This window comes from Nymphaea colorata, chromosome 14, assembly GCF_008831285.2.
Source record: "Nymphaea colorata isolate Beijing-Zhang1983 chromosome 14, ASM883128v2, whole genome shotgun sequence".
In the NCBI taxonomy this organism is placed as follows: Eukaryota; Viridiplantae; Streptophyta; class Magnoliopsida; order Nymphaeales; family Nymphaeaceae; genus Nymphaea; species Nymphaea colorata.
Window position 1 is genome coordinate 860394 of NC_045151.1, and position 19162 is coordinate 879555.

The 19162-nt window shown below is 36.4% G+C and overlaps 1 protein-coding gene across 1 annotated transcript; it reads right to left on the reverse strand.

The window, feature by feature from the left end:
- Positions 1-190: 190 nt before the first annotated feature.
- Positions 191-8848, reverse strand: LOC116267694 (ABC transporter A family member 2-like). The gene is made up of 16 exons (XM_031649561.1): positions 8471-8848; positions 6801-7032; positions 5977-6143; positions 5574-5759; positions 4627-4722; positions 4146-4346; positions 3484-3643; positions 2993-3210; positions 2732-2849; positions 2557-2633; positions 2362-2451; positions 2144-2287; positions 1539-1850; positions 1038-1118; positions 782-958; positions 191-567 (listed from the first exon to the last, which is right to left on the reverse strand). Exons 1-16 carry the CDS (start codon positions 8846-8848, stop codon positions 298-300), a joined length of 2907 nt encoding a protein of 968 aa, XP_031505421.1. The 3' UTR covers positions 191-297.
- Between the last annotated feature and the right edge of the window lie 10314 nt (positions 8849-19162).

Here is a 19162-nt window from a genome sequence, read left to right on the forward strand (position 1 = left end):
GCCACATGGTTTAAGCTGCCAAGATTGCTCAAATGCAGGTTCCTTTTCGACAAAACATCTCCAAACCACATCGTAGCAATTTACGACATCTTATCGAAGCTCCATTATTTCATCTCCTTTAAACTGTATATCTTACATGCATGGAGATCACTAGTTCACACTTAGCATACAGATCACTAGTTTACACTTACTTCAGAAATACAGGACTAAGGTTCTTCTGACAACACGCACAAATGTGTAACTTAAAACATGTGACTAAATGCATGCAGCTGTGGATGACTTCATCTGTGTCCTAAACTAGCTGTTGTTAGCATTCTGAACTTGTTCAGGATAGATGATAGTCCCCACTACTGGTTTGCGCCTTCTGATTGAAAATCCACAGGAAGTAGTGGGTGTAATAGGTGTAACCTCCTGAGCCAGAGGTGGAATGGCAATTTCCTCCGAGTGACCAGAAATGCACAGTTCACCAGCATCATCTTGTTGCCAATAGACTTCAACCATGACTCCTCTTGGGCGCTCTCCTGACTCAGTTCCAGGAATACCCACAAACCTTGCTCCTTTGCTTATCTACAATTAGAAATAAAAAAAAAGATACATATTAAGTTGGTTTCAGCTGAAGTCTTGTAGTAACATGATTATAAGATCGCATAGGAGAAACAAGTTGATGAGTTTAGTTCGTTTAACTTTTTTAGATTGGTGACTGTGTTGAGTTGGTTCGCAGAGTAGATCAAATGAACATGTGACTAAAATGACAAGATGATAAGTTCAGACAATTAAACACCTCTATTGAGGAACCAGATGATAAGTTAAGAGTCACCAAATTCCCCTCAGAAGAAGCATACTCTAACTCTGCCTTTTTTGCTATGTTCAAAAATACTTCTTCTAGTGTTGTAAGGCCAAGCTGAATATCTGAAATTCCAAACTCTTGCTCTCTCTCTTGTAACTCTACAAAGAAATCCTGTAACGTAGTGAAGATGGCAATAGTAAGAAATCTGAGTGCATGTGACTAAAATGACAAAAAATAGAAGTAATCTTACGGCTAATAATGCTTCTTTTTCGTGAGGGATGACAAAAGTCAGGAAGGCCTTCGTTTCTTCTTTTGGCTCTACGTCCAGTTTCTGCAAATTCATTAGTGAAAGTAACTCATCATTGAACATAAATCTGTGACACATGGACATGGCCGGTCTAAACTGGTTTATATTCATGTCAAAATCAGAATGGCAGCCAAAAGATAGTATCCACATGCTACATTACGTATATTTATGTTAAAATTTGAAATTAGTTGTATGCCTTGCCTACCCCCGTGCACAAAAAAAAATTATTCACAATGGTGTTAATGACCAAAATACCCTTAACCAACTAAAACACAAGCCCTTTTATGAGGAACAAAAATGGGTAATGAAAAAATTTAAAATCTAAAAAATACATTTCTTCATAAAAAAATTTCTAAAATACACCAACACCGCTTCTTTGTTCCTCAGGTGCATACTTGTTGCACGCATCGCCGGGTGCACGCAACTCGATCTCGTTAAAATTACCTCTTTAAAAAATTGCTTGACAAGCTTATGTTGTGGCTCAATTGGAAGGGATTGTTCACCGCCATTTAGACTATGTTCAGGGCCGCCTCCATAGGAACTAACAGTAGCAACATAGCCAGCACCAAAACGTGACTTCAACCTTATTGAGGTCCCTAAGCAACAGAGCTTTCCTCTTGCCATAATTGCTATTCTGTCACCTAGAATGTCAGCTTCTTCCATTGAGTGTGTTGTCAAGATGATTGCACTTCTTTTCTTTGCATCCTCAATGATGTCCCACACATGCCTCCTAGCAATAGGATCCATGCCAGTAGTCTGCATTCATGGTAATTAGTGACCCCAATTAGAATACTTACCAATCTATTTAAAACAAGTGTAGCTAAACACCACCACCTTAAGATATATACCACTTATATGATAGTTCAGTCATCCTGTCAAACATTGTTTGCCTGCTAAAGTTAGCTTAGATTAGATGCACTTTGGTTATTGGTGATCATTCACCGGCCAGTTAGACTAACTTTAGGAAAAATACCAAAGATGCATTAAACTTAAAATGCAGGTTGTAAACAAATTGATCAAAGTAATACTGATTGTATCTGTGAACATACTGGTTCATCAAGGAAAAGCAATTTTGGTTCTCCAATAAGTGCTATAGCAACACTGAGGCGGCGTTTCATTCCCCCACTAAAGCTCATAACTCCCATTTTAGCAGATTCAGTAAGTTTTACTTGTACCAGTGACTGCTCGACAATCTGCATAAAGGAAAGATGCAATATGTGAAATACTGCCTTAAACACTTAGACCAAGTGATCATGAGATAGTTTACCAATTTGATTGAGCCAGGAGATAGGCCTTTAATTCTAGCAAAAAGCTGCAGATGTTCTTCGGCAGTTAAAGTATCCCATAGCACATCAAACTGAAGAATAACAATTTGTTTGAAAAAGAATAGAATTTATAATAATAAATTTTAACTTGTCGAGGTGGATATCGAAAAAAATCTATAGACAAAATGACAAATAACCTGAGGACAAACTCCTAACATCCTCCTGATTGCCAACATACCAGCAGAACTTCGGATAGAATACCCATATATGAGCGCTGACAAATCATTAACAAATTAGATATTTTACTAACTTTAAATATATACATATATCATGAAAAATAATTACTAATTTTCCTCTTTTGTTAGTCATTACCATCTCCACCAGTTACGAGTGTAGTGCCAGTCAAGCAATTTATGACAGTAGTCTTTCCAGCTCCATTGGGTCCTAAGAGACAAAACAACTGATCTTTGGCAAAGTTCAACCATAATTCCTGAAATTAATTGTGCATACAAAAGTATAAGAAGAATAAAAAATCCATAACTTAATTATAACTTTCATAATTCACACATGCTAAGACTTATATATCCACTATATTTATTTCTAGACCTTGTCAAAGGCGACTACCATGCATACCTTCACAGCATGGTGTTCTGCAGATCTTTTACAACATCCAACCCTTTTTCCAGGATATGATTTTCTAAGCCCGCGAACTTGAACAGCTACATTTTCATCAACTGCAGACCCCATTGCCTGTTGCCTTACTATAGTATTTTCAACAAGAACATCTTCATCATCTGGAGTTTCAGTACTTGAGGCTGGTATTGAATTCATGAAACTGCATGTCCCCCCTTCTAACAAAGTAAAGAAATCAAAGTTGGTACAAGATTCTCTATTTTCTGAAGTTTAATGACACTAGAGAAGTTCTACATCATGAGGGTCATAGACAACAAACAGATCAAGCTTTAAACTGTTGACTAATTAAGAACACATTTGTCTTCCAATTTGAATATAGTGGCTCTGGTTTTGTCAAGTGAGATCCATAATCTAATATTCGTTTATTTTTTCTTCTCTTCAGCTAAAAGAGTTGGCAAGTACGTGCTGAGGTTTTTAGAGGCTTAGCTTACCTATGGCTGCATTGCCTCCTTTCCCAGTCCAGTATGTAGATTGCATAAAGTAAAACCAAGGCTTCCTCACACCAAATGGATTTGGAAAGATATTGTCAAAGTAAATTGCCAGAATGAACCATAAGAAGGATGTTGATATAAGCCATTTCATGATGCCATCCTACAAAACCATATGCTTATTGGTTAGAATCAAGCAGCACTCTTATTTGTATAGATGATGATGAAGAAGAAATAAAAACTGGATTTATCAATATATTTAGTGACTTCTATCGAGTCGTACTTTTAGATTGTGACAAAAAAAAAGTGTTGTTCTTAGCATCACTAAAAATCCACATACGCTAACTTTTTTTTTTTAACACTTGTAAGTTACATAGCTACTCCTTTACCTGACTAGCTCACAATTAATATTCTGTCTTGAATCTAGTGCTGAGCATTTTATTTTACCATATGATGTACATATAAAACAAAATATAGAATTTGTAGTTTTACAAACTCGTTCGCTTTCTATCTTTACAAAAAAATATAAGTGTTTGGTTGTATGTGTGTATGCTAGAAGACAAACATTGGGGTTAAAATATACAATTAGGATGTAAAAAACAAATAGCTCTATGCTTTCTAGATGTTAATTTAAACAAAAAAAAAATGATAACCATGAAGCTTACAATGGTTAATGAACAGTCAGAATCTGCTGGTGGACACTTTGCACGATCAGACCAACTAATTCCTGTGTCAAGAGGTGTGGCTGTTGCATGTCCCAGTAGTACAAGGGCTTCAGCGAGAAGATTTGGAGAGAATAAGGACCATACTGCCTTTATTGATTTTGAAACATCAAGACGATATGGAAATCCAAAGCTTGTCATAGGCTGCATGAATTCATGAATTGTATATGTATGTAATAAAAGTTCCGGCCAAGTAAAGAGCCACAAAAAATATAGAATGATAGTCAGATCAGGAATGTGCTCCTCCTACCAAATGACATTCATGGCTTATGCCAATATGTATAATATGTTAAAAAGGCTAGTTGAAGTAGATGAGCAAGTCAACTACAATTTGCTGCTATCATCATTCCAGATTTGAAGATGGAACATTTGATTATCATCTTGAAAATACGTAGGCATTTCATACCTCCTTGTAGCAATATACCTGGGTTATAAAGCCAATGATGAGAATGTATAGCCCAAATCTACCACTTGATGATGCCTTGTTGACAAATGTAGATAACATGAAGGCAATCCCAATCTGCAAAAAACTGTTTATTAGAAACCAAGCATCTAGCTAGAAGAAATGGTGAAACTAATCACCAAAGGTAAAAGGTTGGTTCCATCATTTACCTTGTTAAGACAAGATCGTTGAGGACCTGCTGATTAATGCTTGGTGTATAATTTTATAGATTCTGCAAATATGAGCTCATTTTCTAATTGATTTATGAGTCATAAGGTTAAACAAATTCAAGCCATTTGAAACAGAAGCCATTTGTTTTTTAATAAATATTGTCTTGGACTATGGTTGTTGTACAATTGTCATTTAAGAAGCAACAAGCAGAAGATCCCTTCATATTCTGTTGTGAATATCTCATTGAAGTCATTGTCATCATGTCAAGCGCCAGAACATTGACTGAAGGGCCAGGATATATGTTGCATAGGATTAATGAAATTGAGTCACAAGTTAGATACAACAGTACTATGTCTAAGAATAGCTAGGCTCTACTATTCTATTCAGGGTAGCTTGTAGTTGACATAAGAATTTAGGTTTTGGTGCAGTGAATTTGGCCAACATCCTTCTTGGTGCCTATTGAATGAAAAGTCCTTTAGATTTGATGCGCAATTGGGACTTGCATTTTTCATGTGCATGCAAAATGCAGTGCCAGACAATTGAATTTTCCAATCATATGAAATGATTTCATCTTTTAACTCTCGGCTCCACTCAATATTATACCTTTAGACATTGTGACGGCCCAAAAAATCAAATGACAAATGTTTTCAATTAATTTATAAGACAAAAGATCGAATGCAGCAAAACAGAAGACATGTCATGTCTTCAGCTGGCCACTAACAAATGCAAAAAGTTGCAGATCGATATTCACAACTTACCATATTGAATTGGAAGAGGAAAAACAGAAAGAAGAGTATCCCAAAACTGTTCTTGAGGAAAAATCTGAGCTGAAACATCATGCCGAACAATACTAGAAAAAGTGATGACAGAAGTGTCAAGCAAATCTCCCACACCAGCCAAGACAACCAATATGCAGAATCAAAGAGACCCATTATGGTGAGTGCCTGCATTGTTTTTTGCATGTCTGAGGTAAGCACTTCTTTTCTTGAAGAAACATGATGATCATGTGAAGATGAAGAAAAAATAGAGCATATTGGAAGCCTCTTAAGAAAGCTAAATTTACTAACATTGAAAATATTATGGATAAAAATTAACAGTCCTACTAACATGTATCAAACTGACTCTTGCAGCTTCAGCAAAGAAGCTCCATAAAACCAATACCTGACGAAGCTTGAGATCCTTTTCTGCAACCAAGCTGCTCATCTGAAACTCGAAACCAAACAATGCAGCTGCCAAAAACAATGATGCTGAACCCCCAGCAGCAGAGAACATTCCTAATGCAGGGTGTGCAAACTCTTTGAGCCCAACAGTCCAGTTGAAATGGTCATCTTCATGGCCATGCAGTTACGTCATATGTCAGTTTCAGTCCACCAATGAAAGCAAACTTCACTATATGTCAAAGTCATAGTTCATCCCACTTAAGGTTTCCTAACATATTTTTCAACCAACTTATAACTTCCAAGTTTATTTGCTTTTAAAGACTTAAAAAGCAAACAAACGATGTGGTTGGTCCATAAACAGCCCTTGGAACTTGGTTCTTGCCATGCAGGGGCGGAGCTAGAAATTTTTCATGAGAAGGGAGGAGAATTAAAGTTTCTAAATTTTGACTAGGGCCAAAATATCATTTTTCAAAATTTCCATATAAAACAAGTAAATTTTTTTTAAATTTACATGTAAATTTTTTTTAAAAAAGAAAAATTGAGGTGGGGCCAAGGCCCATTCAGGCCCTACCTTGCCTCCACCCCTGTTGCCATGGGTTTTGGAATTGCTCTCTTTATATTACAATCATGGCTATAAGAAAAGTGAACTAGAGTTATTATAATAAAAATTCCCACGAGTGACAAATTTTTGAATGGTGCATATTTTGGCAACAACATATGCTGATATGCCTGCAATTTAATAAATAGCCAAACTCCCAAACGTCTCTTTCTCTCTCTCCACAAGCCTTGATTTATTATATAAAAATATGGCCATGGAGAATGTACCTCCAATCAGTGATCTGGCAATCTCACGCTCTGCAGCAATTTGGAGTGGGATTTGGAATTTGAAAGTTGGGTCTTCGAAGTTCCAATTTTTTGCCACGGTGGTTGAGTTGGTCTGGATCCCATAACTGATCACTGTGGAGTTCCTCTCGAAGAAGTGCAGAGTCCCTGGGCAATGCATGGGGTTGCCATACAGCCATTGATCCACTTCACTTGCCGTCTCAAATGATTTCACCTGCGGCAGTAAGTTACAAATTATCTTGACGCCGTGTGTGCGTTTATGTATGTATATATTTCATTTATCAATTCAATGTTCTTGATGGAGTTCAACGCAAAATCCAGCGTACAGTTCCTGGGTTTTAATTTTCAGTTTTTTAGAACCACCTTCACGTTTATGAATCGTGGTCATGATCAGTTTCTCTTTATTTTATCATTTCTCCTCATTTATTTGCAGTTTTACAATGTGAAGGGTCGAGTTTGTTGGATTGCTCCACTTTAGCGATCTGTTATTTGACCACATGTTAGATGCCTTTTTATAGCTTTTTCTTTTATGTTGTCTTATATTATTAGATGATTATAAAAGGGTATATGACTTAAACATGTGTCTCACAAATGCTACTATCATTGATGATAATATTAAGCTATAACTAGTCGGTATGAAACACATACACTCATACCCTTCAAATGGCTGTTCTACAGTCCTTCTTTCTATTAAACGATAATTGTCCCCTTAAGCATTTCTTTTGTTGTTTTCTTGAGAGATTTTTGTACCGACTGCTTTTATGTCCTTGTGCAGTTAATTCAATAACGTTCATGGAACTTTTAAGAAATTGATTCCATTTCTGTGTTCATATGGAGTGAAAATTCTCTAATGAACTTATAAAACCATTTTTCTGGGAAATTTTTCAATTATTGCAAATTATTAACCATAAATTTACTCCAAATCTGTACCACCGTACATATATTCCACCGTATATGCCGGATGGCTAAACTTTAAAAATTCATTGTCAAAAAGAATACTGTGAATGGTTGCTAAAGCCAATCTAAACCCTCGCTGCACTTTCAGTCATTGCTAATGTCAATATAGTGACTATTTTTTAGTGGCAAATTTTTATACTTTACCCATTCGGCAACATCCGGCATCCGGCAGAATGGAATCAATCTGCTGTTGTTTAATTGATTATCTTATATCTCGTAAGAGAATCAATTTAAACAACAATGGATGGTTCTCTCCATTGATTGTCGAACAACCTAAACAACAACAATAAGATCTCAATGATAGAGATAAGTGTGTGGTCCTAGTAGTATGTTATACATAGAAAGTTAATACCGATTCAACAACTTTAAATGATGTATACGTCTTGGATCTTCCTACATAACTTGATGATATATATATATATATATATATATATATATATATATATATATATATATATATATATGCTTCGAGATATTGATGAGTTATACTGACAAATATGAACTTTTGAGAAGTACATTATTATAAGACCATGAGAACGTCGGAAAACTCTGACAGTGGTGAGCGTTGCTGCTGCGCGTGTGTAGTATGAAATAGAGAGAGGAGACAGCAAGCTAATAATTAAGGACGTTGAGGGCGAATTTCGAATATACAAATATCAGCAGAAGTGAATATTGTTGGTATCGTTGATATATACCTTGTGAGAAGGAATCGGCCTTCCAGGATTGTTCTTCATGATGTTGTGGACGATGGCGGAGATGCGCTTGCTTCCGTTGCCGCTCCATGCGAAGTCGAAGCAGGGAAGCTTGATCGTTATCTTCTCCTCGCATTCGGGGATTGGTGGGGAGACCAGAGGAGGAGGATCGAGCGCATTGTCATAGTAGGTGGTGGAAGAGAGCCTCGACCTGTAAGCCTCCTCGCTGCAGAAGATGATGAACATGAAGATGAAGGACGACATGAGCACGAGGGAGGTGGCTCTCTTCTTCCTCCATGACAGAAGGAAGTTCTTCTTCAGCAGAGCAGCGAACTGCTGCATGAACAAAGGAAAGCCTTCTAACTTCCTCTCCATCTCCATCTATGTCTCTCTTCATTTCTGTAAGTTGTGAATGTAGTGCACAGGTTTTATTAGAAACTCGTAAAATACGAGGTCAACCCGCTTAAAGGGCCAATGACGAGAAAAAGTTGCATCAGCATGGTACGCAAAGGACATTTTGATCATTTATTAAAAATCATTCATAATTTTTTTTATTTATATTTTTGTTTTTTAAAAAATTTAACTATAAATTAAAATATTTTAATTATTAACCATACTCACAAAAGTACAACACATATAACCAGGCACATGACATGTTAAAAGTGCTAGTTTGCCGTTATAAAAAAATTTACTTAAAACTCTTACATATTAAGGGTATTTCAATTGCATAGAGGGGGTTTTAGCTTTTTGAACCCAGAATTGAGGTTGGCAATTTAAACATTCGGTTTTAGCTTTCAATTTGTTTTTTAAATTTACATATAAATTTTAGAAAATTTAAGTTGTTTTATGTAAAAAAAAAATTAAAATGATATTTCGCCCCCGTCAAAATTTAGAAATTTTAATAGAAAAAAATTAAATTCTGCCCTTCTAAAAATTTAGATGACCAACCCATCCCTTTCTCCCACCGTTTGAGATATAAAGATGTGAAAACTGTAGCTGTCTACAATTTCACCGAGGCTGCCACACGCTGAGTTATTTGATTTGTAGGAAGTGATAAACTTGATCCTCCCAGGTGAAGTGATGCTTCAAATTGATAAAAAAATTTTCGCGGATTTCTTTTTCCTGGATAGTGATTGTTTGCTCGTGGACTTTGTTCTCATAGGATAATCAATTTTGTTGTGTTTACTTTAGTAGTATACTGGGGCAGGTTAACTTTTGTACTGATCATAAGTACTTTATCATTAGGTCATATCCATTATTTCAATTACTTAGACTAATATTTCCTACCGATCTCCCCATCACTTTACATCAATAATTACATATTTTATTTTATTTTACTTTCTATTTTATATTTACCCAAAAAAAAGAGTAAATTAATTGAGCTAGTTTCCTGCTAGGACTATGTTTAGGGCAAGAAAAGAATAATGCCTTCTGGTCCAGTCTTTGACTAAGTCAACGCCAACGCCAAGTTAGGTTAGGGAGCAGTTGGGTCGGCCTTAATTGACCAAAACCAGGCCTTTTCATGGTCTGGGCCCTTATGAGCCCAAAAACTAGGGGTACAATGACGCAAATGGGGTAGGCTCGTGTAGACGTGCGAGCACCGGATGTGTGAAGGAAATATACAGTAAAGGGGAGAATGAGATATTTTAGAATTTTTTATAAAGAAATATATATTTTAGACTCTTATTTTTTTCATAATTCATTTGTTGTCGTTATAAAAAAAAATTATTTTTATTTAATTAAAGATATTTTGTTCATTATATGCATATATATATATATATATATATATATATATATATATATATATATATATATATATATATATATTTTGTACAGAAGGGTGTGCACATAACCAGTCTCTTATAGCACTTATGGCATGTGTGATCTGGCCGTTTCAATGCCAAGAGTGGCTTGAGGCATTGGTCAAGGGGCCATCGACGCATGCGCTTGCCCTTAGCTTGTCAGCTGCCCATGGCCGCAGGCCGGTTGGGCATAGTACTACCAAACGGACAAGGGTTGTCTTGTCCCCTTAGTCAAGGTAGGACCTCCATTGGGCCCCACCTCAAATTTTGTTTTTAAAAATTTTTACGTGTAAAAACTTCACTTGTTCTATCTAAAAAGTTTAAAAAATTGATATTTTATTAGTTTTAGTCAAAATTTAAAAACTTTAATTCAGTGTGCAGCCATAATAACCGTACGACACATCTAACCATGTTCATATACAGGGTGCTCAAAAAAGCCTGCAATACAATATGGGAACTTGATGTCACTTATGTGGAAAGGGTATCACATAAAGTTAAGGGTAGAACTAGAAATTTTTTCACAAGAGCTTAATTATATTTTCCAAAATTTTTGCGAAGGCCCAAATATGTTTTTCAAAAATTTTAAAGGGGCCAAACTAAATCTTTTGCAAGTTATAACATGTAAATTTTTTTGTCCAAATATTTTTTTTTTTTTTTTTGTAAGCTTGACCAAACACGCCATGGAATATACAAATGTTTAATGTGGGCTACGAGACTTCTTCATTCACAGTCCGAGACCAAGTTGTGCGTAGATGCTTAATGGGAACGGACCTAGCATATGAAGTATGCAACGCAATTATCTCTCCTTCACAAAGTTGCTAACATGCAAATGTTTGATGATGAAGGCAATCGATCATGTGAAGTACTTAGGCAATAAGAACCTCTTTTACTAACAATTGTTCTCTCTCTAAATATCTAAATTACTAAGAGGAAGTAGGGAGCAATCAACGAGCTCATTCTTTGGCATCTTGTGGGAAATCATCCCTTCAAGTATTTGGTGTGTAAATTGAAAAGTGTAACTGATTGTCTTATATGTATATATTGTACCTCTTATTAATGTAAGAGATACTGTACGAATGTCAACGGTTCGGATTCAAGTCAGACATATCTTAACCATATCTGCATTTTAGAATATTCATGTGTTGGGATTCGAATATGAACACAGAAAAGTCGCATCCAAATCCAAAATCTGATTTTACAGCTTCCCATTACATTCATATTTGAATCTGAATCTGAATCTGCATCCCTGTTTCTATCCGATCGAATATTTATGTATATCCTAATTCGGATCTGAATCCAATCGAATGTCAATTCAAACTGATTTTTAATCAGATATTACATTTTTTATCATATCCAGTTTTTTTGGAACCATTTGGTCGATATCCAATCCAAATGACATCCTGGCTATTAGGTAGCCCAGCTCACATGAAGTGGCAGCTATGTAGTCATTACAAGTATATATCTAGAGTCAAAACGTCACAGTCTTGTCACCAAATGTCCTCAAATTTGCACTACAAATTAAGCTACAAGACTTAAGTGCTCCTCTTGTTACATGCATGTACAAATTAGGTTATTTGAATTTTGTTCTTTTCACTTTTTTTTCCTCTCCGTAGTTTTAAAGCTTTCACCTGATCTTAATTTATCTCTCCATCTTAACATGTGATTGTTTTGGGTTGCATTGGAATTCATGCAAATGTTTGGCATCTCACATAAGGGTATTTTGGTCATTTAAAAAATAGATATTTTTAACATAACCATTTTACAATTTTTTTTAAAAAAAGTACCTAGGGAAACCGTCTTTTAACATGAACCATCAAGGCCATACGTTCAAACTCGCATTAGAGTTGGGGTGGACCTATGATCAACCCTTGCCACACTTTTGTACTCCAAAAGGGTGCACAAAGCATGTCAATGACCCTGAGATTTGAACCTTCGTCTCTTGATTACAAGTTGCTTTACCAACCCATTGTGTTATACTCCTTGAAAGCAGCATTTTTCAAAAAAGTTACTTTTTTCCAATTTGGTTTTCCTTTTTAAACTTTAGAGAATGGAGTTTTCCTATTTCAACAAGAGACTTTCTGGTCTTTTTTGTGTCGTGAATATGCACAAAGTCAATATTTAATCTGACATTCAATCCAGGGGTGGAGCTATAAATTTTTCATGAGGAGGCCGAATTAAAGTTTCTAAATTTTGACTAGAGCTGAAATATCATTTTTCAAAATTTTTTTATAAAACAAGTGAAATTTTTTAAAATTTACATGTATTTTTTTTTTTTTAAAAAAAAGAGGTGGGGCTAGGGCCATGTTGGCCTTACCTTGGCTCTGCCCCTAATTCAATCAAATGGTCATTTAAATTAGACTTTAAAAAAAAAAAAAAAAAAAGAAAGCTCCCCGGGACTGAATAAGAAAACTGATGCGAAATGCACAACATAGTAAGAGAGCCATAGGGACATTCAAGTCATCAGCTGGGGTCTGATGTGGGTGCCTCATGTAATTTTTAAATCATCTAATTTCAAATCCTTTTAACTAAATTTTTTATTTATAGTATAGGCTACTGCCCATACCAACCCTCATGTGTATCTGCCACTGGTACCGTGTGACAGGTGTTGGCAGTGGCAAGAGTCCGAAAATTTTATCAAAGGGGCACTAACCATAGGTGAGCTCGACGCCTACGGGGCATTGATGTGAGTTTGGCATGAGCACTACATGTGGCTGGACCCAAATTGAGCTCCCTCGTAATAATAATAATACAGTTCTTCGAGGACTGGTGTTGGCTGGCGTGGGCAGTGGCCCACACCTATACTGGGTGTCGAAGTTAAACACACTTTATCTATCAGACTCCACACAAGCTACCACATCATTATTTTAGGGGCATTTTTGTCTTTATAAAATTTCATTTCTTTCAGCTTTGTCCTTTTAATTTGTCTGTATATGAAGGCAGTTTTGCTGTTTTAACTGTTTTTAATGGTATTTTCTCATTCTAGGCCCATGCCCCCTTGACCTGCTCTAGTGGTATTGAGTTTAGGAGTTGCAGTATCAACTCAGACCACTTTGAGTGCATGTTTGCCTGCTCTGCACAGCTAAGCGGATTTATTTTCTCATTTACAGCATGTCATTGGTTCGATTCGAGTCATGTTATTCTACAGGATTGCAAATAGAGGTATGTGTGACAAAGTCCCGAGTTGAAGGGTGTTCGTACCATACGCCTACTTAGGTACTAAAGCAACTTTGGACCCCAGGGTTGAAAGAGATCTTTGCATGTCTGCTCTTAACAGTAGCAGAGCTATCTTGTGGCTGGCATGGGCAACTGCCCACCTAGCCTCAGTAAGCCCTTAGAAAAGTTTTACTATGATAATGCCAAGGTCAGGCCTGGCTATATGCAAGGCTCACTCCAGATTTAGGCTGTTGTCATGTAGTCCAATATGCACCCACCCATTGCAATAATAAGATGGTTCAGTGCCCTTCAATTAAAACTGCCACTGGTCCTTAACCGTCGTTAACGGTCTATCATTGGTGGAACCCACTCACCTTGAAGGGCTCGGAGAACATTAGATGCCAACAGTTCTTGGCACAATGTTCTCATGATATATGCTAGTCAATAAACATATGTCAAGAATCTGTTAAAATTAAACATAGCAGCCTATTTTTTTCTTTTTTCAATAAATAATATGGTCATTATAGTCTTGATGTTGATCAAATAAACTTATGAGAATACTCGAAAAAATGGGCATGTGACAGCTTCTAAATTTACAGGTTCGATCTTTTAGCTGTTGAAAGTATTTTGTGGTCTTCATAGAACACTGGGTTAATTTGTCAAACGCCCCAGAAATGTGCATGAATATGTTTTGGCTTTTGAGGTAGTATGTTGACATCGAGTTTACAAACAAAGTATGTATTTTTTAAAGGCGAGTGGCTCATTCTACCGTCTCTAAAAGAGACCACTGCCCCTTTTTGCTGGCCCTCTTGGGTTCACAGAGCATACTTCGAGACCTTTTACGGTCTAAAAGTAGAGCGCATTGGGACGTGACAGTGACCAATTTAAGATTCGAACACGAGTCCTCAAAGGTGGTGGACCATCTTGCCTCTTAGTACACTACCACCCCTCATAATAGTTTACTGACAAAATGTCTCATCAATTTATTATATAATGAACCTTTATAGCCTAGACACTAAGAGCCAAACACTTGTTTTCAAATTCAACTTCCCTGTTTTTCTCACGCGTAAGGAAGATCCAACATCTCCAAGACTATGATCCTTGAACGTTGACTAATTTTATGATATTCAAGGCAAATAGGCATGATAACGTTGTTTAGTGCTTGGAAAATGCGATGATTGATCAGAGGATGCAAGATGGCACCAATGGAAAATAATCGAAACACACGTAGCAAATTCTCATTGGCTCGACCGATCGGCACGCGTAGTCAAAAAGCACATAAATCTTTTCGGCAAAAACTTAATCCTTTGGCCAATAACTTAATCCAAGGATAACCACCACTCAATTCTGAGAACCAGCGATCCCCAGGACTGGTGAAAGTTAGTGCAATGGTGCAACAGTGCAAGCAACATGCAACAAAAGGCAAGTATTGCAAGCTGCATGCATCATACAGTGTGTGGAGCTAAGACTTTTTAGTTGATGGGCACTCTAAGGATGAAATTGTTAAGACTGGTTTGATCTTTTAATCACCGAGACATATATATATATATATATATATATATGTGTGTGTGTGTGTGTGTGTGTGTGTTGACTTTGTATATTATAATTCATTTGACAAAGGATTCAAGCCACTATCTATGAAAACAATGAGCACAGTCAATGAAGGTGTGCATAGTTGGATCCAAGTCTTTCTTGGTGTTATGAAAATGAAAGTAACACGAACAATACATATGACGTAGGGGGGAATACTATGTACATATATACACGTAGTTGGATCCAAGAGGACCAAGACTTTCTTGGTGTTGTGAAAATGAAAGTAGCACGGCCAGGGCAGATGACGTAGGGAGGAATATATCCAAGTCTTTCTTGGTGTTTTGAAAATGAAAGTAACACAGCCAAGACATATGACGTACGGGGGAATACTATGTACGTATATACATGTAGTTGGATGCAAGACTTTCTCTCTCTCTCTCTCTCTCTATATATATATATATATATATATATATATATATATATATATATATATATAGAGAGAGAGAGAGAGAGAGAGAGAGAGGACTGAGGAAAATATTCTCCTGCGTACATAGGGCGAGCAAAATATTTTATGAAAAAAAATGTGCTGCTTCGTTAACTTTTTTTCCCTTGTGTTTGAAAGGCTGAGCGGGTGAAATTTTTTCCATGGAAAATTCCCTGGTATCAAACGCTCACTTTCAAGAGCACATGCAACGTAACCTAAGTTTCAAAAGAAAAGTTTGAAAACCGAACAAGATCAATTGATCTCAAACAAAGAAATAGCAAAATCGAGATCCTTTCGTGGCAAAATATGCACTACTTATTACTCGACAAAGGGCCCCTGAGCACCAACTAAATATTGGAAGAAGATTAAATGCTCGGTCCCCGTGCATTGAAGTGATCATGCTGTATGTTTCGGCTTGTGCAAGCTTGCTGGCATCCATGCCACTCGAACCAGAGACGTCGTTTACCAGCCAATGGCCCGAGGTAGTACAACCAAGACCCTTCATATCATTTTTGGGTAACAAAAATAAATGTTTGATCAAGAACTCAAGGGAATAAGGAGCACCCTTGTTAGAGCTCATGTTCTGGGAGTTACGTTTCACAGTAAAACTATTTGAATGCAATCTTCTTGTTCAAAAACTTAAGAACCAAGATACACTACATGTTGCATGAGTCGTATTATTAGAATGAAGGACCAACATTATCAAATCGTTGAATCTGATCTAAACAACAAACTCAGAAATGCTTTTATACTAGCTCTTACTGCTTCAGATATCATGACACCACGGCTGTGCATCTAATGTAAGACTTAACAACGCGAGTTGTATTATATACATAGTTTTCAAAGCAAAACTGTGATTCACAAAACCATCTTTTGCAAAGTAAACTAAGAACCGGAGGAGAGGCAGGTGTGAGCAATTGCCCACACAGGCCCACAAAAAAATGTTTATTTTTATATCGAAGCATCATGGTAGTTTTTCTCATTTACATACAGGTGCTCCTTAAAATTTTAAGATTATATATCTAGTGCCCTTTCGGCTTTAGCTAGAATTTCCTGGCTCCGCTCCTGCTATGAATTTTGTACGCGGTTTCTGACTAGGTAGGTTAATCATGTAGGATTAACAGTTTTTACCATGTTGCCCAAAAGGTAGTAGCTAAAAACAATTCACAAACATAAAAGCGTAGAAAAAGCACTAAAGCAACATTCAACAACTAGCCCTAGACGGCTCTGCCAGGTAGTATGGAGTTTCTCTCAACGTTATTAATCTAGTATGTCTAGTTCTCGTTTGCCACTTATTCCATAAACGGGAACTTTGTAGATGTGTTTGCCCCCACTCTGATCTAATCTGAGGGATCTCAAATCAACAAGTGATAAAATCCACTGTTTTAACAAACAGTGGATTTTCAGCTTCTCACTCCCAGAGTGGATCCCAGATCTGTGCTACTTGTATGATATCAAGTCGGTGGTTTCCACCAAGCAGCATTGATCTGAGTTCCACAGTTCAGCTGGCTACTAAAATCCACTGTTTGATAGAGATGACCTGAGTTTGGGGAACAAATGTAGCCTAAGGACTATTTCTTCATTAGGAACATTTACAAATGGCATGATTAGGGAGATTTTTTGCAATATGGGCAGTGACGGAGTCTGAAAAATTTTATGGAGGGGCACTAATTCACAGGTTTTCATATCTGAAGGGGCACTTACATGTATAACAAAGTAAATATTAAACGATATTAATGTAAAGATGAAGAAAATTGAGAAGCTGGTGTGGGCAGTTATGTGGCTCCGCCACTGAATATAGGGTTTGTTTGTCTATCTCCCATGAGATGAGATTACTGAGGATTTCATATTTGTAGTCTTCTCCCTTGGATCTGAAATCCACAGATTTTGCTCCTTAACATGATCTGAATTAATCCATGGTTAGGAAATCCACTCTTTGTTTAAAAAGTGGGCCTAGCTAGAAAGGTAGATCTCAAATTCAAAGATATCAAACAGACCCATACTCTACCAGACAGGCCATTTAAGCTCTACTTCAAATTTGAGGTCCCACCAAAGTAGAGCCACATATAAGCCAGTGGGCATGTGCATCAGCCTCATTGAAAGCATAAAAAGGTAATCCTTTGCCTCCTCTTCACAAAAAAAAAAAAAAGCATAGTTATGCCTCTTGAACTAAATTTTTAGTTTCCTCATTTACTTGTATCAATTAAATCTATGAATCTCTAGTTAATGTCAGGGAAACCTGCCGAAATTCCTGATATAAGTATATAAAAATGACACTCTAATCTCCTTTTCTTTCAAATTAGAGATCTACCTATTTGTATGTTGGCCTTAAATTTTACTAAGGGAGTTTTGGCTTTGAATCACAAATGAACGAAGATGTATGAATACCATATTCTTTTTGTAATCACTAATCATGTCCCTTTCAAACAAGAGACCTTCAATATCCTTGCTCTAATGATCATGTTGTTATTATTACAACATATTTCTTTCTTACATATTGTTTGATGTAAAGCATGCACCGGCCAGAGTCCCCACATACTCTTAGGGGTTGTTTGGCAGCTGAAATGCTATGTGAATGTTCCTTGAATCTTTCTCAAAGATTGGAGCAAATTCACATGATACTACTAGATGTCAATGAATCTGTTCTAATCTTTATGACAGATTAATGAGACAGTTACAAAGTGTTCCATTTGTCAAATAAATCCTTACGTCTTCACACGTCTAGATGTTAGACTTTTAAGTTTTATGCATTTTCATGAATAAAATACTTTGAAGACAACATAGGAATTAAAAAAATTGAATACTTTGACACTTAGAAACCAAGTAACATATATATATATATATATATATATATATATATATATGTATGTATGTATGTATGTATATAATCAACTTTGTTCTTTCAAAGTTATTTTCAATTGGTCAACAAGCAGAGTCTGTGGTTGAGTGAAGGAATTAAGAGGTGCGTTCTGATTGATTAAACATAGTTATCTACTGAGTATAAATTTCAAAAATAGATAGCGAAATGTTGTTCTGACCAAAGGAAGATACCAAGAATGTGCCAAGCACCACAAATGTGGACTCCCATCTTTTTTACTTGGTATTCGTTTGAATTGTTTTGACATAAAAAGCCGCCTTAAAGTTCAAACATGACCGATCTGCCACCGTTGCTTGTGGATTATAACGGGACACCTCCCCTTTCACCTTTTTCGTTGGTCAAAGATTAGATCGCACAACATTGTGGCTCCAAACTTGAGAACTGAAATTTCCCTCGTGCAACGGAAGTCAAAATATAGCGACAGTTGGAAAGGGACGGCCACTAAAGTCAATCCACCTTGATATGCATTCTTGGAGGGAGTTGCGTAACTGTCAAAGCGAGAGCTGGTAGGTGGTTAGTTTTTATTTTGGATTTCTGAAGCGTCAATTCTCTATGCTGTAAAAAAAAAAATGTGGGTATGACTCTCATCTCGACGATATAGGAAGAAATCCTTCGCCCAAAATTTAACTAGATATGACAAAATTGCTTCAAAGTTGGATACAAAAAAAAAATTGACATTCAATTAAGAAATGTAACAGGATCTAACTTGGCTTCAAGAAATTATATCTAATTGGATACTGAAACAATTTTAAATAAATACTCGATTGGATTTTGGTTTAAACTCAAATTTGGATTCAATTTTGAATGAATGTCCTATATTCAATATTCCATATGTTTTAAGTGTT

Coding starts and splice junctions, on each gene's coding strand:
- LOC116267694 (XM_031649561.1), bottom strand. CDS start 8,848: ATGGAGATGGAGAGGAAGTTAGAAGGCTTTCCTTTGTTCATGCAGCAG. Junction 6,144..6,800: donor TGCCAGATCACTGATTGGAG/GTACATTCTCCA, acceptor ATGGCCATGAAG/ATGACCATTTCAACTGGACT. Junction 1,119..1,538: donor TCAAGCAATTTTTTAAAGAG/GTAATTTTAACG, acceptor ATGAATTTGCAG/AAACTGGACGTAGAGCCAAA.